This window comes from Moschus berezovskii, chromosome 7 (assembly GCF_049115385.1).
Source record: "Moschus berezovskii isolate FMDL1 chromosome 7, NW_MosBer_1.0, whole genome shotgun sequence".
NCBI lineage: Eukaryota > Metazoa > Chordata > Mammalia > Artiodactyla > Moschidae > Moschus > Moschus berezovskii.
Genome location: NC_142466.1, coordinates 119,546,304 through 119,571,225, shown reverse-complemented (window position 1 = coordinate 119,571,225; position 24,922 = coordinate 119,546,304). Strand labels below are relative to the sequence as shown.

At 48.5% G+C, this 24,922-nt stretch overlaps 1 protein-coding gene and 1 pseudogene across 1 annotated transcript in view; one reads left to right on the top strand and one right to left on the bottom strand.

Moving 5' to 3' along the window:
• Nucleotides 1-441: 441 nt before the first annotated feature.
• Nucleotides 442-947, bottom strand: LOC148777516 (cytochrome c oxidase assembly factor 1 homolog pseudogene; annotated as a pseudogene).
• Nucleotides 948-15,340: 14,393 nt separating this feature from the next.
• SNTG2 (syntrophin gamma 2) overlaps nucleotides 15,341-24,922 on the top strand; it is a 77,585-nt gene continuing 68,003 nt past the window's right edge. Inside the window, exons 1-5 of the mRNA XM_088837793.1 lie at nucleotides 15,341-15,405; nucleotides 16,021-16,153; nucleotides 16,782-16,919; nucleotides 24,495-24,551; nucleotides 24,635-24,692. Of these exons, the coding sequence (XP_088693919.1) occupies nucleotides 15,341-15,405; nucleotides 16,021-16,153; nucleotides 16,782-16,919; nucleotides 24,495-24,551; nucleotides 24,635-24,692 (451 nt within the window). The remainder of the gene's footprint in view (nucleotides 15,406-16,020; nucleotides 16,154-16,781; nucleotides 16,920-24,494; nucleotides 24,552-24,634; nucleotides 24,693-24,922) is intronic.

The window sequence follows — 24,922 nt, the reverse complement described above, 5'->3', positions numbered from 1 at the left end:
TTCCCTTTCTTTGGGATTGGAATGAAAACTGCCCTTTTCCAGTCCCGTGGCCACTGCTGAGTTTTCTAACTTTGGCATGTAGAGTGCAGCACTTCAGCAGAGTCACCTTTTAGGATCTGAACTAGCTCAGCTGGAGCTCCATTCCTCCTCCAGCTTTGCTTTAGTTTTGTTTCCTGAGGCCCCTGGGACGTCACCTCCAGGATATCTGACCACACCTTAACTATCCAGGTCATTAAGATCTCGTTTTGGATAGTTCTTCTGTGTATTATTGCAGTCTCTTAATCTCTCTCTCTTTTTTTTTTTTTAACACTGATTCCTTTTATTCTGTACAGAGAACTTTCAAATTCTTATAAATTATAGTAGGTTTCTGATTAAAAACTTCAGTAGGGTTTGGTTAAATTAGAATGACACAGAGATCAGCATATGGCTGCACCTGCGGCCCCGGGGCACATGGTGACCGGGGAGGCCAGGAGCAGAGGGAGCTGATCATTTTCACTCCTTTTTCACCTCATGTTATCCCTGCTGGGCCTTAACAGGGGAATCTGCTGACCGTCCTTGAGCTCTAAGAAGACCTCCTGAAGGTTCCGCCTCTTAGAGGGGGCATCTCTGGATGAGCTGACATAGAGATGGCCCTCTGACTTTGGTCCAGAGACAGGGATCTTCAGCTTTGCATTGGCGATGTCCACGAAGTTGTGCTTGTCGGTGGGTCGGAGGTCATGAGCATTGAGAGGCGTGCCCAGAGCTTCCAGGCCTCAGGGTTCCAGGGCCAGCTGGTAGCAGGAAGCTCTGGAAAACATTTTCTGGACCAGGTAGTACAGAATGGCGCAGCTCCCACTGGCTGCCACTCCGGCGAAAAAGACCTGTTTCCCCAGAGACATTGGCATCTTGCTTCCTAGAGACGAGAAGAGGGCTTCTGTAGAACTCCAGAGTCCAGCAGAGAAGCTCCAGTACACTGTCAGGCATAGAAACACCACGCCACAGAGGGCGTGACGGCCCCTTCCAGTCTCTTGATCTCTTTTGCTTCTGTTCGGTCCTTGCCATTTGTGTAGTGCTCGACATTACTATCATGACAGAAAGTACATCCTTAGTCTCTGTTGCAAAAAGGTGGATGTTCCTAGGGCTTAAATTTTAGTTCTCACTACTGAAGTCTTCAGGTTTTTATGACAAACTGAGAATAATCCTGTTCTTGCTGTAAAACAGAGAAAATGTTCTCAGTAAACCAAGTTTGTAAGATAAAAAGCTTATGTTGCACTTATGAATAACTTTCTGATCGGTTCTTCTGCATGGACCAACCATATGTAGTGTTTCGGGTGAATTGTTTCACAATATGCTTGAAATTTCTACTTAAAAGTAACTCCTTTTCCAAAATATCTTAATTACATGAGGTCAGTTGTCTAAAGATTAAAGCCTAGCTAGAATTAAATTGATCATACAAAAGTTTTTTAAAAGTTTTGCTAGTTGTAGTGAACAGCGATTTATTAAAAATAGACGCAGTTATTAAATTTCCTGGTATGCTAGTTGGCGGTAGGAATGAAATTTTTTGTGAGCACAATTGGGTTTGTTTTTAGGTTGGGGTACTTTGTGTTTTACACGCTTATAACCAGGTTTGAACTGTTTATTGGTGAGTCTGGAGTGTGGCTGGCCCAATCACTGCACCATTGACCTCCAGAACTGTTTATTAAATCACGACAGATAACAGCTGATAAAAATGGACATTAAGATTATCTTGCAGTGATTTCCAAGGAAGATTCTTAATTTTAACGAGACGCTTCCTTGCAGCTTTTAGAAAATATCTATTTGCATATTGTGCCCTGAATCAAATCCAGTTCAAGATAACATACTGATATGTGCTTCTGTAAATAAATTTCTATTTGTTATTTGGAATTTAGTATGTCTATAACCTTCACAGGCTTTAATGGAATTCTGGTGATCTTATCTTTTTTATTTTATTTCACGTTGGTAGATTAGTGTTGAGTATTTATAGCCATTCTTGAGTATTTTAAGGGCTTTACAAAAGACTAATAGTTTAACCACTTATACAGTGATAAGAAAGGATGTCTAATTTGGGGAAGATTTGGATAGTAATTATGTTTTACTCTTACATAAAAATAAACACAATCTTATGAATTACATATATTTAAATCATTGTTAAATTTGACTTTTTGAAGTTTCCCACGCAATGTAATTTTCAGTTCTGTCTTTTTGACAGACTCAGTGATGTAACAGTGCATGTGACAGAAAGCGCTGTTTCACAGCATTTAATGTCAGTGTGGCAAGACAGAATAGCATTACAACACGAATTGCACACACATAATTGTCTTTCAAAGAACCACCCTTAGGAAGGAAAAGATACTGTTAGAAAAGAGCACCTGGGAACTTCTGTTTTTGCAGAGAAAGTTCTGCTCCGTGGGCAGCCTGCTCTGTGGCCACCACACCTGCGGACGTGTGTACCTTAGTCACGCCTGGGAGCTCAGGAGATGTGGCTGCCCTGATGTTGTGTGCACGCACACACACACACACACACACCCCCCACATGGGTTCATCACCATTTGTCAAGGTCCACAGTCAAGTCAAGGCTGTGGTTTTTCCAGTGGTCATGTGTGGATGTGAGAGTTGGACTGTGAAGAAAGCTGATCGCCGAAGAATTGATGCTTTTGAACTGTAGTGCTAGAGAAGACTCTTGAGAGTCCCTTGGCCTGCAAGGAGATCCAACCAGTCCATCCTAAAGGAGATCAGTCCTGAGTAGTCATTGGAAGGACTGATGTTGAAGCTGAAGCTCCAATACTTTGGCCACCCGATGGGAAGAACTGAAAAGACCCTGATGCTGGGAAAGACTGAGGACAGGAGGAGAAGGGGACGCCAGAGGAGGAGGTGGTTGGATGGCGTCACTGACACAGTGGACATGGCTTTCAGCAACTCTGGGGACGGTGATGGACAGGGAGCCTGGCGTGCTGCTGTCCGTGGTGTCGCCAAGTGTTGGACACGACTGAGCAACTCAACAACAGCAGCAACATCTGCCTAATCTCAGATCCGCGATGGAGGGTGAGGGCCCTCCGCGCGCCCTCTCTTCGCTCTTCCTGTTTTAGAGACAGTCAGAGGCTCTGTGAGGTGGGGAGACGTCCTGTCAAGCTGCTCTCTGCCGGCTGCCATCGTGTCTGATGGCGCAGTGGACGGTCCTGCTTGAAAGGCCGCGGCTTCTGCTGGTGTCTTTTGTGTTTGAGAGAGAAGGGGATGAACTGTCAGGACAAGCAGTTCCCATTGGTGGGTGAAGGGTGTTGGCTTGTGACTCGGAACACAGGAGTGGGCAGCACGCCACGCCAGAAAGGGGCAGGCCAGTCCACACGTGACGTGCGGCGTGAGGAGGGGCTCCGACATGCAGGCAGCCAAAACGCAGAGAGGCTGGGCGCCGAGAAAGCCGCTCATGCGCTCGTCCTGAGGGTTTGTCTACTGCGCATCGCTGAGCTTTGGAATATACTCAGTTATGAACTTACAGATCAGTATACTGTCCAGAATTTTTGAAATACTTGTTATCACTCCGTACTTTATTATGCAGTCAGCTTTAACAATTAAACTAGTTTATGTTGTTTGGGTTTTAATGTTTTTCTCTCAATTTAATTAAATTTTTGAATTTGTGAAAAATTACATTGTGAAAAATTAAAACTATAGAAAAGAAAACTCAGAGAATTCTCAGTTCAGTCCCTATTCACTCAATCTGGATATTTTCTGCACATGTTGGTAATCATTTTGGTTATTTTCTGGGTTAGTTTATGTTTATGATATTTACTTTTGAAAAATTAATATGTACTTTCTTCATTTTCTTATATATTCCTCTCCTTACAACATCATCCTTTAGATGGAAGTTATCAGACACTGTATACGTGACCCGATACCTCAGCTTGCCTTGAGCCTGGCTCCTTGCTGCTGTGGGGCTGTCCCCCGTTGGTTGCAGAGCAGTCACTGCATGAAGGTTCAATGTGTACATTCAGCCAGTCCCCTGCTAATGGCACTGTATTCTTTCCAGGCTTTTGGGAATACAGAAGTGCTGCAGGTAGCATTTCTGCATATGTTGTTTTCTGTAGGTGAGGGTGTCTGTAAGTTAGAATCTTTTGTGTCACAGGGTCGAATAGTAAAAGCACACTTCACTGGGGGATTTGAGTTTCTCTCCCTGGGGTAGTACGTTTTGCACTTAACTGAACAATTTATTTCCTTCAGGGCTTCACCAGTGGAGGCTGTTGTAACAGGTTTATGTGTTTATGAGTCAGAGCTTTGATACACGGTTTCCCAGCTGAGAGCACGGGGCCTGCGCTTCTGGTTGACCAGGTGTATTTCCATCTTTACCTGCCTCCTGGTTATGCCTCCGGTGTGAGCTGTGGGTAATCTTACCTGCTCTCCTTGTCGGCCCCTAAGGTTTCTGAAGATGTCCATCAAATTTTAAAAGCTACAGTTTTCCATTGGGAATCTGAGATTAGTTCTCTAACTTAATTGTGCAGAGTCTTTTCCCTTATCTGAAGTAGAAGTGCTATGATTCAGTTCAGTTCAGTTTAGTCGCTCAGTCGTGTCCGACTCTTTGCGACCCCATGAATCACAGCACGCCAGGCCTCCCTGTCCATCACCAACTCCCGGAGTTCACTCAAACTCATGTCCATCGAGTCGGTGATGCCATCCAGCCATCTCATTCTCTGTCATCCCCGTCTCCTCCCGCCCCCAATCCCTCCCAGCATCAGACTCTTTTCCTAATTAAATGCTGACCAAACATGGCGCTGATGGTAAAGTCGTTAGAGAAAAGTGTCACCTAGGCTTCTGGTGGCTAATCCCGTGGACGGCAGGGAAGTCAGGCTGCAACGGAGCAGGGCCCACAGGTGATGGGACCGCCCTCCTGAAAGAGCCTCCCCAGGGCTTTGCTGTCCGCCTGTGTTCTCCGCTCAATGCATTCTCAGGGGTGAAAACTGCTCCGTGCTACCATATCAGCGCACGCATTTTGGAGCTGGTAAATGTGTTTAGTGTTCAGTTAAGGAATGAAGAAATTCCATTGCAGTATTATCTCTGGGCAGTTCATTCAGTGGTGATTTAATTTATTATCATAGCATTATAACAGTGAAGTGGTTCTAAAGCTTACCATTGAAACTTGAATTGGCATTAGGTAGCAATTTGTCTTTATTAAAACAGTGTTTGAAATAATGCTCTTACTGAAATGCTACTCAACCAATGTTTTTAGTACCAACTGATAATAAACAAAGTGAAGACTGTTTTTGCCATTCGAAATTATGATGGTTTGCTGACGCAATTGGTAAATTCCTTTGAATTTTGACCACATGGTTTGTTCTTGTATACTGCCTCATCGGAATTTTATTTGCATCACATGAAACTAGTTGTCAAGGTGTTGGGAATGGTTTGGACAATCATTTCTAGAATGCAGGGTTACCCAACACCCATCTATATAGGCATGATGTTAGCATAAGAATTTCCCCAGCACAATGGAATGATTTTAGCATTGATTCTACATTTGTGCTTTGAGTTGCATTTATTTAAAGAATAAAAGCTATCTTCATTTCATATCTTAATCCAATTTATGTCCATCATTTTTGTAAGAAAGAGTGATTTCTCTGGTAAGAAATGTGTTATTACGTGACAGAAAAGCCCAGGACTGTTACATTCAGTGCTCTGGGTATTGAATTTTATTTTTAAACATAAACTAATGAGGTGTGTGTGGTACCACGTGGGCGTGATGGAGTATGTGAACCATTTATTGAAAGTTAAGGGGAAAAAACGTCTAACAGGAAGTTCTCTAATTCAACCTAATATAACATTTTCTCATGTAAATTTTCCCAGATAAAGAAACTGTATAGAATTTAGTGTCAAGTATGTACTTCTAACTACTGCAAAGTTTCCAAACTAGAACAGTGTCTCTGAGAGAGAAGCTGATTTTCTTGACACTAGATTAGCTCACGTCACCAGCACCTCAAATCAGGAGCTGTAATGACATTAGCTGGGACAATGTAATGCCTTTCTTTTAAGTAACACACGTTAGATTTCCTTCTTTGGTTCTGATTTTACAAATGAACAGACTGAGGTTTTGTTCACAGAGCAAACAGCCAGTTTGGTGGAGGAGGTCAGTTAAAAGCTTCTGAGTCAGAGCAGGTGGGTCAGGCTCTCCCCCTGGGTTCTGGGTCGTGGTCAACGAGGAAGACCTCTGAGCGTCTGGGAGGGACATACCTATGCAAGGACCCAATTTAATCAGGCGCATCCTCCTTCCAGGGTCAAGGGTCCAGCCAGGCCCCCCGTGGGAAGTAGGGTGGACAGTGGCCCTGCGTTGGTCTTGGTAGGAGACTGCGTCGGGGTGCATGCATCCCGTCCTGTGCCTGGCAGGCGGGTCAGCTCGGGCGTGAATTTAGATCAGCGTGGATGAGATGTGGTGGGGAGCCATGTCCCCGTCCTGGAAGGACCAGGCACCTCCTCCCTCCTGGCCTCTGCTTCCCACCCTTGGGTCCAGCCCGCCCGCTGGAGTCTGGGGTCGACAAGCCATGTCTCATCCGGAGGGTGGAAGCACACCCGCAGATCCCCCAGGGCGAGTGAGGAGTCAAGGTTTTCTCCAGGAATAGAGAAAGCTGGCGCAGGAGGAGGAGCCCCCAGTATGACAGGGAGCCATGAGGCCCAGCGGGGCAGCAAGGGGGTCCGGCGGGGCAGCAAGGGGGTCCGGCGGGGCAGCAGGGGCGTCCGGCGGGGCAGCGGGGGCATCTGGTGGGGCAGCAGGGGCGTCCGGTGGGGCAGCAAGGGGGTCCAGCGGGGCAGCAGGGGCACCCAGCGGGGCAGCAAGGGGGTCCGGCGGGGCAGCAGGGGCGTCCGGCGGGGCAGCAAGGGGGTCCAGCGGGGCAGCAGGGGCGTCCGGCGGGGCAGCAAGGGGGTCCGGCGGGGCAGCAGGGGCGTCCAGCGGGGTCGCTGCCTCCAGGGCCTGAGCTTCAACCGCAGCACTGGGCTCACACGTGTCTCTGTACATCTGTGCCGCCTCCAGTGATGGCCTGAGTCGTTTTCCTGACCTCGAGTGCCTGGCCTGTTGCTCAGGTGGGCGTTTGGCTGGTCCACCTCGTATGTCTGCTTGGACTCAGAAAGGCAACGTGGAGTTTGGAGCCTGGATGGTCTCTTGGCCAGAGGGTGTCCTACCTGTGGCCACTCTCCAGTGTGGCGGATGGACTGGTCTTGCTCCTGGAACGTTCTTCTCCATTTAAACAAGGAGAGGTGCTTAAAATCCAGTGACTTGCCTGGGCATGTGGGGTGTGCGTCTGGATGATGGTAAGTCTATTTTTAAAGCAATTCTCTGCAGTCAGAATGTGCAAATAGATGTGCTGAGCCTTTGTTTTGGAACATGGAGATTAAAAGGCTTTAATTTTTTGTTAAACACAATGTTCTGTTCAAGTGTAAAATATGAATTTATGCCTTAGGTAGGTAGAAAGTTATCATGAGAATGTTCACAGCATGGGCCATGTTCCCGATCTGATGGCCACATGAAGGGTCGGTCCATGGTACATGCTCTCAGGCTGACCGGCCCGACCCTGTGACCATCCCTCTTGCCGGATAGCACGGTGACCCACGGTGTCCAGAAGCTTGGGTGATGAAGATACTGTGGGACCCGTGGACTCGGTGGTTCCCGAAGACCCCTCCTCGCTGTGCCTGTCCAGCTCCAGGTGTGGCCACGTCTCTGCTCCACGACCTCTGCTTCTTGACTGGCGCCAACGAGTGCTCTCGGGAGCTGGTGCATGAGCCGGGAGGTGGTGCAGCGTAGCTGCGGATGTGGGAAGGGCAGTGTGTGGTCTGCACTAGGGGCGGCTTTTGAGGGCAGGGGTTGGCAGGCTCTCCCAGGGAAGCACCCGATGGTGGCCTCTGCGGCTGGGACTCTGTCCAGCTCTTGGGGGGGCGAGTAGCTGCCTCGTGTGGAGAGAGAAGAACTGGCATCGTCTGTGCTGACAGAAGCCCTCACCAGGAAGGCCTGCCTTCGTTAGCACCTCGCGCAGCAAGATGAGTCACCAGAGAAAGTATTTACCCTGAGACCTCACTTACACCTGTGATCTAAAAAATAAAAAATAAAACCGAAGCCACGCTCACAGAGAGCAGGCTGGCGCGAGAGGCAGGGTGGGGTGGAGGGAGAAGTGTGAGCTCGGTTTTTTAAAATATAATTTAAATAACTAGAATTGAAAACAGAACGGATGGATCCTCTCAGAAGCACGAAGCGGGACTGCCGAAGGAAGAGGAGACAGTGTAACTTTGAAAATGTCGCTGTAGCTGGTGTCTTCCCAGAAGTGCACAGGGGGGCGCTGGCGAGTCCCTGCTGTTCCGAGCAGACGCCTCGACCCGCCGAGGCCGCCCCTTCTCTCTGCCACCTCCACCCCCTTCAGCATTTTACAGCTTCAGTCAGGTCAGTCGTTGCAAGAGTCTTGGAGCCGCTGCTGACGCTCACGGTCTGAGCGGGGCCCTGCGGCCTCGGGCGCGTCCTCCCTGGTGTCCAAGGACCGACGGGTCGGAGGGCACGGTCTGTGCTCGGTTTCCGACAGTTTCTGCCTTGTCTTTGGAGCCATGTTACCGTCTCTACAGAAGTACCCAGGCCCTCAGGATCGATCCAGGGGTCAAAATCTTTACAAAGGGCCTGTGCCCATCTTACTGTAAGGATATTTGTGCGTTACTCATTTCTGTTAGGAATTTAAGCAAGATTGCTTCTTCTCATTGTAACTACATTCTGACAGAGTGAATCTGTAAGTTTCCACTACCAGATTGGGAAAAAAAAAAGAAACCGACAAAACATGCGCTTGTGGCACCGCTGATTCTTCAAAGGAAGTAGATGGCGACTTCTCCAAGCCTCTTCCGGGGAGGACGTCAGGGGTGGGCCTGCCCTGGACCTCAGAGCTCAGAGCAGCCCCGTCCTCCCTCAGGTCAGCAGCTCCCATCGGGTAGTCCCGTGCTCACGTTTGCTGCTGCTGCTAAGTCGCTTCAGTCGTGTCCGACTCTGTGCGACCCCATAGACGGCAGCCCACCAGGCTCCCCCGACCCTGGGATTCTCCAGGCAAGAACACTGGAGTGGACGCATGAAAGCTTAGTAGCATCCAAACTAGGCATCTGTGCCGTTTTCTTTTGTAATATTGAGTTAAAATGCCAAGAAATTTAGTGCAGTAAAGATGGGTGTGAGCGATTTTATGGGAGACTGTCTTCTGAGGGACTTAGTTATTAAGTGTCTCAACCGTATTATTGTTTTGACACTTGCAGCCCAAGTGCAGCTGAACCCTGCTGCACTCAGCAACGACAGCTCGCGGTATCTACAGAGGAGTGTGTGCCTGATTTATTGTCAGAGTCTAATGTAAAGGCCTCTCCACTGAAATCCCGGGCACACTGGGAACATTTAGGCTTGCGGGGCTCATTCCGTTTGCACTGACTGCTCTTTCCAAAGGAGCCCGCGTTTTGTTTCTACCTTTTTCCAGACTGAAATCCTTAGTCAGACTGTTCGCCTGACCGTCTATTGCTCTTTGCAAACCTGTAAGTTTCTGCAGAGCTCGTGGAACCTGGTGCAGACCCCTTGCTGGAAGCAACAGTATCTTTTCGTGCTAATGAGAGTCTTCACTCCCACTTTGGAGTCAGGTAAATCCCCACTTATAGTAGATAAAGACTTGTCTCAATAACTTCAGCAACAGTGTCTGAACGCCTGACAGCTGGATCTGGTAATAATAAATGTAATTCATTAATTTTGTTTTGACTGTTTTAATGTCTTTTATGACTTTTAAATGCATGTACACGTCTTTTTTTCTTAAGACTTTTCTCACAATTGGATTTCATTTTAAAATGTAGTTTAAGGAAGTAGATGTCTATTTTAAATAACATTGAAATGCTTTTTGTGTGTCAAATCTGAGTTATTCAAATGTTATTCCATTTTGTTGAGTCTTTTGATCTTTGGGGCTCATTATAGCAGTCTATTTTTACAGAAATAGAAATCATTCAACAGCATAAGAGTCCTACCTTTTTTCCCTTCAAAAAAATGCATCTTAGGTAGGTCATTATTGACAGATCTTGCTTGTTGCCTTTGATGGCTGTAAAGTCATGGGGATGGATGGTGGGGTGAATCTGACACCTGAGTGGCAGTTGTAAGGTCAGTGTCGCTGATTAAAGTCTGACTCACATTTTAAAGCCGACGATTAAAGTGCTTTATCTGACATTTTCCTCGGATCATGGAAACATACAAGCCCTGCCTGTCTCCACCACGGGAAGCTGGCTGTATCTCCAGGCACCTTCCTCCCTGTGGGAGGATGGGTGTGTGTTCAGACCTCCCGTACCTTCGTGTGGAAAACTGGCTGGACGCTGCCTGCCCACTGCTGAGCCCCGTTGGGCTGTCCTGGGTGGGGGTTCTGGACTGGATGGATGGGGGATGGTGTCAGTCAGGGGGAGCCGAGGACCGCAGCCCTGGCTCCAGCCCAGAGCTGCCCACGGGCCCTGTGCCGCCCTGAACCCACGGTCACCCCCTCCCTGCCTTTCGCCTCCAGCCCCGAGGAAGGCTGATCCTTTCTCCTCCTGTTTCCAGCTGGGTCACCCTCAAAGCTCCCTGCCCTGAGAGTCTCCCAGGCAGTTTCCGGACCCTGCTCCCTCTGCCTGTGACATGTGGGACCCCTGGGCAGTGGTCCCCGAAGCTTGGCCAGGATGTCCGTTTGCGGACCCGCACCCTCTCCTGAGATCCTGGCCTCAGCCTTTCTCTGCCTTCCTCCCTTCCTCCTCCACAGCCCAGCCCCAGCCCCGCCAGCCCCAGCCTCTCCCTGCGGCTCCTGGGTCCCCAGAGAAGAAGTCCTGGAGAAGTCCTGGGGCTCTGTGTGGAGTTTCTCTCCACCGTTGCCAGCCTCAGGGTGGGTCCACTCATCCCATGAATCTGTTGATGCCAGGAAAACCTTGTGTCCTCAAAGATGAAGTTCCCTTCTTTGTGATCCAAATTAAAATAATTCGGATCTTTCCTTTGAATATGGCATCACACCTGATGGCAGTATCAAGTTCACAAGAAGTGATGGAAGCTGTCATTTCCGAGGTGGAACTCATGACAGCGTAGGCATCCCGCCCCTTGACTCTGCCGCTGCTGATGCCGCCGAGGTGGACAGAGCTCGGCCGCCGAGGTGGACAGAGCTCAACCCTCCGAGGTGGACAGAGCTCAACCTCCAAGTGTGCTTGTGGACAGAGCTTGGCCTCGGAGGTGGACAGAGCTCGGCTGCCGACAAACACGATGGTTTCTGAGTTTGCTCCTTGTTCATCTTTCTTTTTCTGTTAGTTTTCAGTCAACGAGGAGGATGTATTTTCAGCTGATGCCGATGTTCATTTGAACTCAGGGGTTTGCTGAAAGTGGGGGGGCATGCGTTATCGGGACACCGGAGGTGTGGTGAGCTGCCCGGGCCCCGCAAAGCTGCCCCCTCCCCAGGCGCCCATCCCTCCGCCCGGGGCCCCGTGTGTCGCCCTCAGCGGGTGCTTGGACAGAGAGCGTTCAGCCAGAGTGCGTGATGTTCCTCCCGCGTGGTTTGCGTTCTGTGCCTCGTTAGGAAAGCCTTCCAAAGCCAAGACTATATTTATTAAGATTCTCAATTCACCTTTAACACGCCTGGAATAAAGTCCGGGTCCGATTTCCTCTTGGGGCTCATCGTTGTCCCGACGGAGTTTATTTTTGCTCCTCGCCCTCAGCGACGCCGCCAGCACCCAGCCTCCGTGTTCAGAGGGACTCTTGCTGGGTTCTCCTGTGTTGTGTGGTCACTTTTTCAAACCCTGTATCATTTTCCCCACAATTTCAATTACTATAAATTGACAGTGCCGTATTCCTTCAATTGTAAGCTGCAGTGAATAGCAACACACCCTGCTATTTTATGTACCACGACGAAGAGTAAGGCTGTCAACGAAATATTGAGAGAACATCCTTTGTAATACACTCCTGGATTTCACAGATGCTAAATTACAAATAAAAATCCATGTTAGAACCGATGGCACACCTCCTCCACTCCTCTCAGCCTTGTTTTCCCTTTAATCGGGGTCTTTCTGTCAAGGTCTAGACTGATTCATGTTCTGGGTGGAATGCAGTGACTGTGTAGACCAGTTTGGGGACAGTTTCCCATCCACAGACATTTCTCTGTTTAATTAGTGTTTCTGTAGTATTTTTCAATGAAGGATTAAATTTTCTCGTTTTAAGTATTCATGCTGTTTTGCATATTCTTGAATAACTAATAGTTTGGGGGAGAAATATTCTCATTTTTTTTCTTGTTCTAGTGTATAAATGCATGAGTCATGCTGATAGATTTCACTTTTATCCATCTATATTTCTAGACATTCATAATTTCTCAGATGTTTGTACGTTTCTTTGGTCTTATTTATGGACATTATTATCATCTGTGAATATTGTTAATGTTATAAATTGTTTATGCCTTTAGGAGTATTTTTTCCTACCTCAAGGTGGGCAAAGGTAAACAGAGATTTGAACCACAGCAGGGGCTTGAGAATTCTAGCATCTGACCTTCTAGAATGACATTTACTGGAGAGGTTGTAACCAGCCTCTCTGTCATAGATTCACAAAATAGTGAGCATCTCTCTCAGCCTCAAGGAAGAAGTTTTCCATATTCAACACAGAGTCACCGATGCTCTGAGTCTCATTTAGAGGTTTCCCGGAAGGTTGGGGAAGGTGCCTTTTATTAGAAGGCTTCGTTGTGAATGGCCTTTGTCAGGTGCCTTTTGAGGCTTGTTCGTGATCCTGCAAGAGTCTCTGTGCTCTAGGCTGTGCTGTGGGGGCTCCCAGGAGCCCTGTCCACCCGCCCTGGGTCGTCCTGTCCCACCTCCATCCCGGGCTGGGCTGTGTGTCCATGGCGCTGGGCAGGAGTGATGATGCTCAGTTACAGAAAAAGCGGCTCCAGTTTGGGGCAGGCTCTTCCTCTCTCAGGTCAGCCTCTCGGGGGACGTCTGCTGTGAGCGGCAGGGGGAGGTGCCCTGGGAGCCCGGGAGCCCCTGCTGGCAGCAGCTGGGGGCCGACCTGCCACCCGAGCCCACTCCCACCTGACTGCCGGCGCCACGACTGACCACGGCCGCAGGAGACCCACAGAGAAGCGCCAAGCAGGCCCCTCCAGACCCCAGGAGCCCTGAGGCTTGGGGGGTCGCACTGGGCCCTGGTGGGTGACTGTTAGGTGGAGTAGGTGTGACTCCATTCGGGTGAAAGGCTGCCTTCCCTCCCTTGTTCATTGCTCAAGGCATGTGTTCATTTTTATATTTTTCTGCATCTGGTTTGGTAATATTTTCTTTAGGATGTTTGCATTTATGTTCAAGAAGGTGATAGATAAGTTACTTTGTCATAACCTCTTCGCTGGGTTTTTGTGTCCAGCTTGGCTTGGGTTTATACAAGTTAAATGGTGTTCCTTTTTAGTTTTTCTCAAAGACTTTGTGAATTTTTTTTCTTGAAATATGTGGACTTCACTGATGAGGCTATATAGCCCTAAAGTTTACTTTGTAAAAGAACTTTAATAGCGGATTCAAAATTTAAAGCAAATGTGGTAATATTTGCATAAAATAGTGATGAATAAGAGTAACCATGTGGGTGTGGCTGAACCAATAAAACTTTATTCACAAAAACAAGCCCTTGGCTACCCTGAGATTAGATCGATTTTCAACAGCTTTTTAAAAATAAAAATGCATTGAAAGATGTAAGTATTCTTTGAAACAGCATTTCAAAGAGCTGTAACTTCATTATCCATTCAAAGTACATTCTTATTTTCACTGTGATTTAAAAAAAAAAATTTCTATGGTTTCTTATTCATTTATTTATTTAAATTGGAGGCTAATTCCTTTACAATATCGTGGCGGTTTCTGCCATCCATTGACAGGAACCAGCCACGGGCGTACGTGTGTCCTCATCCTGACCACCCTCCCACCCCCTCCCCATCCCATCCCTCAGGGCCGTCCAAGTGCACTGGCTTTGAGGGCCCCGTTTCATGCATCAAACCTGGACTGGTGATTCATTTCACATATGATAATTCACGTGATTCAATGCTATTCTCTCAGATCATCCCACCCTCGCCTCTCCCACAGAGTCCCAAAGACTGTTCTATATATCCGTGTTTCTTTTGCTGTCTCGTATACAGGGTTATCATTTGCATCTTTATAAATTCCATATATATGCGTTAGTATACTGTATTGGTGTTTTTCTTTCTGGCTTACTTCACTCTGTATAATAGGCTCCAGTTTCATCCACTTCATTAGAACTGGTTCAAATGCATTCTTTTTAATGGCTGAATAATACTCCATTGTGTATATGTACCAAAGCTTTCTTATCCATTCGTCTGCAGATGGACATCTAGGTTGCTTCCATGTCCTGGCTATTATAAGCAGTGCTGCGATGAACACTGGAGTACATGTGTCTCTTTCAATTCTGGTTTCCTCGGTGTGTATGCCCAGGAGTGCAATTGCTGGGTCATATGGCAGTTCAATTTCCAGTTTTTTAAGGAATCTCCACACTGTTCTCCATTGTGGCTGTACTAGTTTGCATTCCCACCAACAGGGCAACAGGGTTCCCTTTTCTCCACACCCTCTCCAGCATTTATTGCTTGTAGACTTTTTGATGACAGCCATTCTGACTGGCATGAGATGGTACCTCATTGTGGTTTTGATTTGCATTTCTCTGATAATGTGTGATGTTGAGCATCTTTTCTTGTGTTTGTTAGCCATCTGTATGTCTTCTTTGAAGAAATGTCTGTTTAGTTATTTGGCCAATTTTTTGATTGGGTTGTTTATTTTTCTGGTGTACATAAGCTGCTTGTATATTTTTGAGATTAATTCTTTTGTCATTTGCTTCGTTTGCTATTATCTTCTTCTGTTCTGAAGGCTGTCTTTCCACCTTGCTTATAGTTTCCTTCGTTGTGCAAAAGTTTTTAAGTTTAATTAGGTTCCATTTGTTTATTTTTGCTTTTATTTCCATTACTCTGGGAGGTGGGTCATAGAGGATCTTGCTGTGATTTATATCAGAGAGTCTGATTTTTACAGCTTTGATCTGTGGTGATGTAGACGTTTATTCATCAGTTTTGTTGAGAAGGAGGTTTGGTGTTATCTTTTGCTGCTCACTTTCCACTGTGGAGAATGTGAGGACACGGTCCTTCTCAAGGAATCACAATCAGTGCATCTGACCCTTTGAAAACATTTTATATTGGAGTATTTTTAAACATTTTTATTTAGTCACTCAGTTGCATCCGACTCATTTGCAACCCCATGGGCTGTAGCCCGCCAGGTTCCTCTGCCCATGGGATTCTCCAGGCAGGAATACTAGGGTGGGTTGAAATTTCCTTCTCCAGGGCGCCTTCCTGACCCGGGGATGGAGCCCATGTCTCGCACACCGCAGGCAGAGTCTTTACCGCTGAGCCACCTGGGCGGCCCCAAGTTGGAGAATAGTTGACTCACAGGGCCATATGGGTTCTAGTTGCTCAGCAAAGTGATTCAGTGTCCCCGTCTAGACTGCTGCAGGATATTAGGCTATAGTTCCCCAAACAGTAGGTCTCCGTTGGTTATCTGTTGTATATACAGTAATGTTAGTGACACGTAGTGTTGTTTTGACCCTAGACACGTATTAAATATCCTGTTTTATCTACAGTGAAGGTTTTTAGCAGGAATCGCATCCCACTGTTACTATAAGAGGGAAATCACACCACGCTACTGTTTCTTTGTTCTTAGTATTCAGCTCCTTCAGCAGGAAAGCTCTGTGTTGACCACGGGTCAGTGTCCACCAGCCCCCACCTCAGGGTCCATGTGATCCGTTGTTTCTGCTCCAGCCTCGCCCCTGCCAGTGCTTGCCCCCAGGGCCTGGCCGGGGCTCTGTGGGGCCTGGCTGGCGCTTGCCCCCAGGGCCTGGCCAGGGCTCTGTGGGGCCTGGCTGGCGCTTGCCCTCAGAGCCTGGCTGGGGCTCTGCGGGTTCTGGGACCGGCATCTGGTCCTGGGTGGTGGACCAGACCCCAGCGGCCTCACCGAGCATCCTACCTGCCCTCGCCCCTCCCCCAGGTGTGGGACTGTGTCTGAGGCCGTGCTGGCCAGAGCTCTGTGCAGGCACCGGGGGGACAGGGTGGCTGTTCTAGTGGTCTCCCACGACCCGTGCCGCCCACTGACCAGGCCCCGCTCAGCCTGGGGCGCGTCCGTGACCCCATGTGGAGGAGCCACCTTCTCTAGTTGGCTAGTTTATCCGGGGTGACTTTCTGACTCATCCATTCTTCTCTTGCTAAAAACGTGTTTTATACAAACCCTATAAAAAGTGATCAGGAAGAAATATTTTAAAAAATCCCACGATTTTGTTGAACTGTGGCATTGGAGAAGACTCTTGAGAGTCCCTTGGACTGCAAGGAGATCCAACCGGTCCATCCTAAAGGAGATCAGTCCTGAATACTCATTGGAAGGACTGATGTTGAAGCTGAAACTCCAATCCTTTGGCCACCTGATGCGAAGAGCTGACTCATTTGAAAAGACCCTGATGCTGGGAAAGATTGAGGGCAGGAGGAGACGACAGAGGATGACATGATTGGATGGCATCACTGATTGAATGGACATGGGTTTGGGTGGACTCCGGGAGCTGGTGATGGACAGGGAGGCCTGGCGTGCTGCAGTCCATGGGGTCACAGGGAGTCAGACACGACTGAGCGACTGGACTAAACTGAATCAAACCCTTGTCCAATGTGCGGGTGTGTGATGAGCACACAGCGTGTTTCAGACTCAGGCACGTTTTGCCCCAGCTGTCTGTCCTCACACCTCCCACCTCTGCTCTGTTTCAGACCAAAACTGGGATCGCCTTGTTGCACGACGAAGTGTCTGGCCACGCCTATGACGTCCGCCTGAAGCTGATGAAAGAGGTGCTGACAATTCAGAGACAGGATGTCGTCTGTGTTAGTGGCAGCGGCCCCAGTGCAAAGGTAAGTGCCTCCGCGTCTGCAGGCCCAGGGCTTGTCTAGACCGTGTCACGCCGATACGCGAGAGGGGCTCCCAGACGAAGCTCCCAGGGGGTCCTGCAGGATGTGGCCTGATGCCCGCGTTACTGCAAAGCAAAGTATCTTTTCAAGTTCGTACTGTTTGCTGTCTCGATGGCTTTCTTAATTTCTTTATTAATATATTTTCCTTGAGGAGCTTTATGTTAAAAACATCCCCAGACAGCACACCATGAGACTGAACATATTCTCATGGGAAACTAGAGAGCTGTGATGAGCAAGGTCATCGCCTTCCTGAAGGAGTAAGAACTCCGGGGTTTCTCCCCGGAACCACAGGCAGCAAAAGGCACAGCAGGTGCTTTGCAGCATCCACCTGCCACCTCCATGGACGCAAATAGAGTGTTCACATAAAGCTTGGTCCTTCTCGGCTTCAATTATAAGTGGAATGTGCTTAAAGGTAAGAAATATGTATTGTTTGTTTTAGAATATTGAGTAAAGAGTAGGAAACAATGGTTTTGCAAGTTTTATCTCCAAATTTTACTTGATACTACTGCAGATGATGTATTAAATATATAACACGATATATTTGAAGTTTCCAGTTTTCCTCCCAGTGGGCTTAAGTGGCTATGGATACATTCTGGAAGAATTCTGGAAGTACCCCAAGGCTCTGCTGTCCCCAGGTGGGCTGGCTCTTCTGGGGGCACTGGAGACCCCTTCTTTGTGGGGTTTCTGAGTCCTTGTAACCTTTACTGCAGAGACGACGTGGGCAGGACGCTTCCACCTGGTCTGTCCGCAGTCCTGTGGTCAGCGTGCCGTCATCAGCGAGGGCGCCCTGACGTCACCGACGGCACCACAACCTTGCCCCCGTGTCCTTACACGTACGTCGCCCCCTGGATGGCATCCTCCTCCTTCTGTCTTGGAGCCCAAGGCCGCGCCACCCCCGAGTCCTGCCCCCGTTCTGGCTGCGGGCCTTGGTCGAGGGCGTCCCCTGCACATCCAGGGTGGCGGAGCCTCACAATGAGGGCGGGAGACAGGACGCTCCTCCTGGACCCTCAGGCCCAGGTTCTGCATCCCGTCCTCTGGAGGACACCCCCCACCCCGCCCCATGGATCCTGCAGACCCGCCTCCTTCAGAAGAGTCCCTCAGAGCCAAGAGTTTCCCTCTCCAACAGGTGGGGCAGCCTCCTGCTCACCTGCACAAGGTCCATCCCTTTGCTAATTACCTTCCACGTGCTCTCAGGATCATGGGTGGTGGGTGGAAAGGGGTCAGGAGGAAGCAGCCAGGGTGATTCTGTAACCACTTAAAAGTGTCACCTGGTGAATTTGTAATCAATAGAAAGTTTGAGATAAGTTATAGTAAAAACAGGTAATGTTTCTACACTATATTGTCCAGTTCAGTTTAGTCACTCAGTCGTGTCCAACTCTTGGCAACCCCATGACCTGTAGCACGCCAGGCCTCCCTGTCCATCACGAAATCCTGGAGTTCACTCAGACTCATGTCCATTGAGTCGGTGATGCCATCCAACCATCTCATTCTCTGTCGTCCCCTTCTCCTGCCCCCAATCTTTCCCAGCATCAGGGTCTTTTCAAATGAGTCAGCTCTTTGCATCAGGTGGCCAGAGTATTGGAGTTTCAGTTTCAGCATCAGTCCTTCTAATGAACATTCAGGATTGATTTCCTTTAGGATGGACTGGTTGGATCTACTTGCAGTCCAAGAGACTCTCAAGAGTCTTCTCCAACACCACAGTTCAAAAGCATCAATTCTTCAGCGCTCAGCTTTCTTTATAGTCCAACTCTCACATCCATACATGACCACGGGAAAAACCATAGCCTTGACTAGACGGACCTTGGTTGGCAAAGTAATGTCTCTGCTTTTTAATATGCTATCTAGGTTGGTCATAGCTTTTCTGTTTCCACTGTTTACCCATCTATTTGCCATGAAGTGATGGGACCAGATGCCATGATCTTAGTTTTCTGAATGTTGAGTTTTAAACCAGCTTTTTCACTCTCCTCTTTCACTTTTGTCAAGAGGCTCTTTAGTTCCTCTTCACTTTCTGCCATAAGGGTGGTGTCATCTGCGTGTCTGAAGGTATTGATATTTCTCCAGGCAATCTTAATTCCAGATTGTGATGTACTCTGCACATAGGTTAAATAGCAGGGTTACAATATACAGCCTTGACGTACTCCTTTCCCAATTTGGAACCCGTCTGTTGTTTCACGTCTGGTTCTAACTATTGCTTCTTGACCTGCATACAGATTCCTGTCTATTTTCCAAGAAATATAAATTATACTTTTTAGAATTCAGTGTCAGATTCTCTGCCCAAGGTTACCTTCTTGATGAAAATTATTGGATCCTTCAGAAGAAAAATGGGTGTATGTTCATAAATTTATGTTTACAGTTTCAAGTGATTTATTGGTGCCTGAAGCTTGATGTTGAAATTGCCTGCTATATATCAGAGGGTGGTTCCCGAGGTTATATTCTCAGCCTCCTGGCTCCATCTTTATTGATCTCTGCTGCTTCCAGAGGAAGCCTCATTTGTAGGAAAGGAGTGAAATATTCTTGAATAGACGTGTGTATCTGGGTTGGGTAACTGTGAGGGGGACTCAGAGGACATTTTTGGACCAAGAAGAACATGTTCAGCTCCTAAGATCAGAATGCTTTCTCTACACCAGACTCAGAATCCCACTGGATTCAATCCCATTGATTGGAGAAACAGTTGAAACCCGTGTTCTTCAGTTGATTATAAAAATAAAACTAACCTTGACCTGAGAATTTATCATGTGTTTGGAGAATGAAAAAGACGACTTCCAACAGCAGTCACGGCTATTTCTGCAGATCATATAGCAAGCGCCTCTGGGGGTATCAGAACACAGTGATTCTCTTATGTTCATATTAACCTCCAACAGAAACCTGATGGAGAGCAATTATTTTCCATCATCTAAAATTGCTCTGAGTTGCGGGAGAGGGGGGTGTAATAATTATTTCCCGGCTGACCAGCAGAAGAAATGAGTGTCAGTTTCACATCTCACTGAACCTTGAGTCCCTGCATGGGTCCCAGGAGATGAAAGGTGCATCACTGGATTCAGCACACGTTTACTGCGTCTCACCATCCATGACTGATGCTGGGGCTCCAGTACTTTGGTCACTTGATGGGCAGAACCAACTCACAGGAAAAGACCCTGATGCTGGGAAAGACTGAGGGCAGGAGAAGGGGGTGACAGAGGATGAGATGACTAGATGGCATCATTGACTCAATGGATGTGAGTTTGAGCAAGCTCTGGAAGATGGTGAAGGACAGGGAAGCTTGGCATCCTGCAGTCCATGGGGCTTTAAAGAGTCGGACATGACTGAGCAACCAAACAGCACCACCACCCATGTAATGTCAAGCAGAAGCCAGCTTGTCACTGGGGCCGCAAAGCCTGCTGGAGCCTAAGGGCAGACGCCCCACTCCTGTGAGGATGGCTCACACTGGTGCTTTGAATTGCAAGGTCGGCTCTCTTAACAGAAATAACGCTGCTGACTGATCCTTACATTTCGAGCTCTGTTGTCAGTGGCAGGTTCACGCTCGTTTCACAACCGACAGGCTCTGTGACCAAGCACTTGCTCACAAGGTGACACTGGAGGGGATCTGGTTCCCTCGAAAGCTGACCCAGTTTGCACTGAGCTTCACACCTTGGGTTGCACTTATACTCTTGAGTGTCTGTTTGAGAAGACAGGATTAAGGAGGAGACTTATATTAGTGTTCATGAAACTGCTGAAAAAATAAGCATTGAATCAGTTCCGGGTGGATGTTCTTATCAGGAAGGAGGGAGAGAAAGCTGAGTTTACCCTTTTATAAAACCCATAGATTCTCAAATCTGCTGATTCAACATCAGAGTCTTTGTATTTCATTTATATTCCTGTCTCTTCTGATCAACACGGCACTCTGAATAGTTAAAATCTCTGGGTTTTCTAATTATCTCCTAAAGAGAGAATGTGCTTTGCCATATGAAGACGCTGGCTTGTTCTCATGTTTCAGACTTTCTGTTTAGATTGCTTCATTTTTATAATGGTGTCTGTACATTTGACATATTTTTCTAAACTGTGAGGTTACATTTGTGGCTTGAATGAATGCAGCGATGGAGTAAAAGGTAGTGACAGGAAGAAAGAATTTAAAAGATCTCTGTGTTGTTTCTGGCACTTTAAGTCGTAGCACATTTATGGCTGAGGTGTACTTTAGAGAATTCCATACCCTCAGTTCGGGAAATGAAGAAACAGCGGAAGTTGTTGGTCTGCGCTCACAGGGTTAATTGCAGGGTTGAGGCAACCCGTAGCTGCTCCTCTGCTGCCTGAGGGCCTGGGTGCTGCCGGTAACTTCTCACGGCTGCGCCCAGAGCAGCTAGAGGAGAGGACAGGCGGCAGCAGACGCTGGCGATGCTGACGACAGCGCGCAGTGTGGGCCCAGCCTGGGCCAGTCCCTGGACTAGTGTTTGGTGTCCAGCCTGAGCTGGGCAGCGCGGGAAAGCGGACCTCAGGAGGAGGACCGGGGCTGAGCCAGGAGAGAGGACCGAGCGTAGACCGTCCCCGGAGGGAGGAGGCCCCCAGTCACACGTGGAGAGTGTGAGCTGGAAGACAGTGCCCCCGCGGAGAGAGTTCTCGCCTGGCCGGCACTGGCTTCTGAAGGAAGAGGGGCAAAGCCAGGCAAACGCCCCCGAGGACACTAATCCCGACCGCCCCTCACTTGGCTCTTGCGCTGTGGTTACGCTTCCCGTGTGGCCTGAAAATCCTCCCACTGAAAATGCAGTTAGGTGGTGTCAGGTTCAGGGGCCGTGGTGCACGCAGACGGAAGGTGCAGGCCTTCTGGAGGAACACGCACACTTTCCACCGGGGCCTGAGAGGATTCCCAGTCTGGGTTCGCAGGGACTGTGGGGATAAACCCGGGGAAGAAAGCCACCACTATCAGAGGTGCAGAGATGGGTCTGCAGAGACATCGAGCTGCAGAGTCAAGTGCGTCACGTAAAAGGCATGTGTTCACTGTGTCTGAAGACTAAGCAGAAAGTTCTAACAGTCTGACAAAGGAAGGAGGGATTGTATAAAGTGATCCAGCCTTTGTGAAACCAGCGAAAGAGAATAAAGAAAATAAATGAAATCAGAATCTCAGTGCACAAGTCACATAACATTTAGAAACGAAACGTTGGAGCTGCGAAGTAGATCTGCAGAAATCTCAGGAATGGAAACGAAGAGCTGGAGAACACAGGTGAGCAGTGAGGGGCCCCGGGGCAGCGAGGGAGCTGGCGGTTGACGTGGTGGAGACGCAGAGAGCAGATGGGATTCGGGAGCCGGGAGCCGACGCCAGGGAGCCCTGTGTTGGTGGAGGACGTGGCCCTGGGGGGACACCTGCTCTCCCTGTCTGGCCCCTGCTCCTCCGGTCCAGGATGAGGGACCTCAGTTGGATCCTGGGGGCGTCTGCTCCTGTCTCTCTTCTGGAATCACGTCCTGTGTGTGCTTGGCCTTCTTCACAGGCCTTGTCTAGCTCATATCACAGATACAGAGTGATCAGAGAAATTACAGTCGGGCCCAGAGCCTTTCTCTGTGTGTTCTGGGCACTTCGTACGCTGGCCCCGAGCCAACCTCAAGGCTTGTGACTGACTGGCTTACTTTGAGTCGGGAGAAACCCTGCTTGTGGCAATTGCTAACTAGCCCTGTACACGTGCTGTTGAGGAGTCAGTCCTGTTTGAAGTCTGCGTGTCTTAGAAGGGCCACCGCCCTTGTCCTTGGGTGGGTCATTTCCAGAAGAGATGTTTCCATAGGCGAGGACTGGTGGTGGTGGTGGGGGCCTGTGTGTAAATGGGTCCAAAAGGCACAGAATGGGCCCTGGAGAGCAGGGGTCGGTCCTGAGGAGGGACCTGGGCGCCGTCTCTGGGTGGAAGCGGGAGCTGAGGGTCTAACCAGGGAGGCCAGTCTCACACCTTCTGAGGAGGGCAGGCAGCGTTTTCCCAAGTGGATGATGGGTTGTCAGCGAGTTCCTAGGAATTTCCCAGCTGCCAGGCCCTCGTGACTCTGACTCTTGTGGAATTCTCCCTGGTCCTGGCCCTCAGCACTGTGCAATCGCTCATTAAATGTGTGTGGACTCAATCCATAGTCTACTTCTCTTCAACAAGGACAGTTCGGCTTTGAAAACATGAAAACCTTGAAACAGTGAATGTGTGTGTGTGCTCAGTCGTGTCTGACTCTTTGCAACCCCGTGGGCTGTAGCCCGCCAGCCTCCGCTGTCCACAGGCTTCCCCAGGCCAGAATCCTGGAGTGGGCTGCCATTTCCTCCTCCAGGGGATCTTCCCGACTCAGGGATTGAATCCTCATCTCCTGCATTGCAGGCAGATTCTTTGCCACTGAGCCATCTGGGAAGCCCACAGAGAGTGAACAGATGGGCCAAATGCATTATAAAAGTTTACACTGTGATTTAGTTTAAGGATAGAATAAATAATGGCTTATATGTGTTTGTGTGAGTGCACACAAGCCACTTGATAAGGAAATGAGAGATAAAACTTTGCCTTTCCGTGAAACTTTAAGTAACTAAAATCATCATAGCAAAGTATTTTGCATAGTCTACTAAACATTTTACAACTTTTTCCTTTAATTATGTAATTTTTCAACATATATAAAGTTGAAAAGTAGCGAGCAGAACCCTTTGTAATTATCCTCCATATTGGCCATATGCCAATGTATTTGCTGCGACTCTCTCCAATTTTTACAGCAATTATCAAAGCAATGTGCATCCTTTTTATTATTCCCGTTGTTACATTTGGAGGTGAACACACTTCCTGCACCACTGCATCAATCCTAGGCCAACCCTGTTCACTGACAAATAGTCAGTTTAGACCAAACACACACCTTACATGTTTGAACACGTGAGAAGTGGTGTGACCGACTCGTCAGCCACGGCAGGGTTAGTCTCAGCTTCTCGTCAGCACTGGCGGCTTTAAACCGGGTCAGGACGTGAAATGATCGATCGTTCACAAGTTAGCATCGATTGCTTGAGGGCTGATCTAAAAATGGTGAGCTGTGCAGAGCAGCACGGTGCACAGGCAGCCTCTCTGGGGGTCAGTGGAGATGACAGACTTTAGAAAGAGGGGGCTGAGCATGTGCTCTGTAGCCCCGCCATCTGCTGCCTGGAAATGGGGCCTCCATCCCTCAGAGCCAGATCGGGGGTGAGATGACCAACTTTGCAGGACCTCGGGGTGGATCTTAAACCAGCACGGTGCGACTGTTTCTTACCAGGCTGTCTGTTTCCCTGTAGCACTGCCGAGTGCAGGTTTGAAATGGTGCCGTCGCTGTAGTCATTAGGCAGCTCCCCTTTGGAAATATAAACGGCCACTGAAGTTTTTAAAAATTTTTAAACTGAAGGATAATTGCTTTACAGAATTATGTTGCTTTCTGCCAAACATTAGCATGAATCATCCATAGGTATACATATGTCCCCCGTGTGTCTGAAGTTTTAAAAAGAAGTTAATGTATACATTTTGCATTCGCTTTCTGATTGTCCGTTTTAACCTAACCCGGGTTTGTGTTCTAAATTCTTTAAAGCACAGAACTGTTACGCTTCGCAGACAGCCTGTGGGCGGCCTGGGCCTGAGCATAAAGGTATGAATGCGTCGCTGTTCCCCCAACACTCCCCGCAAAGGTTCCCGCTCCGTCTTCACTGCACCCCTGCACCTGTCTTCCAGGGCGGCGTGGAACACGGCGTCCCCGTGGTCATATCGAAGATATTCAGAGACCTCGCAGGTAAAAGCAGCCGCATGCCCATGTGTGCATGGCCGCAGTTTGGAGTATAGTGCACTGTTTTCAGTGGGAAGACAGCCGCTGTGTGTCGCCTGGCCATCCGCCTGCCGTCTTATTTCACAGCTGTCTGTGTTCTCATCCCCTATCCCGCCAGCCCTTAAGAGAGATACTGGCCCTCAGTGTGGCATCACATTGACCCCAGGAGACATGGACATGGCAGTGATTTCTCAGGA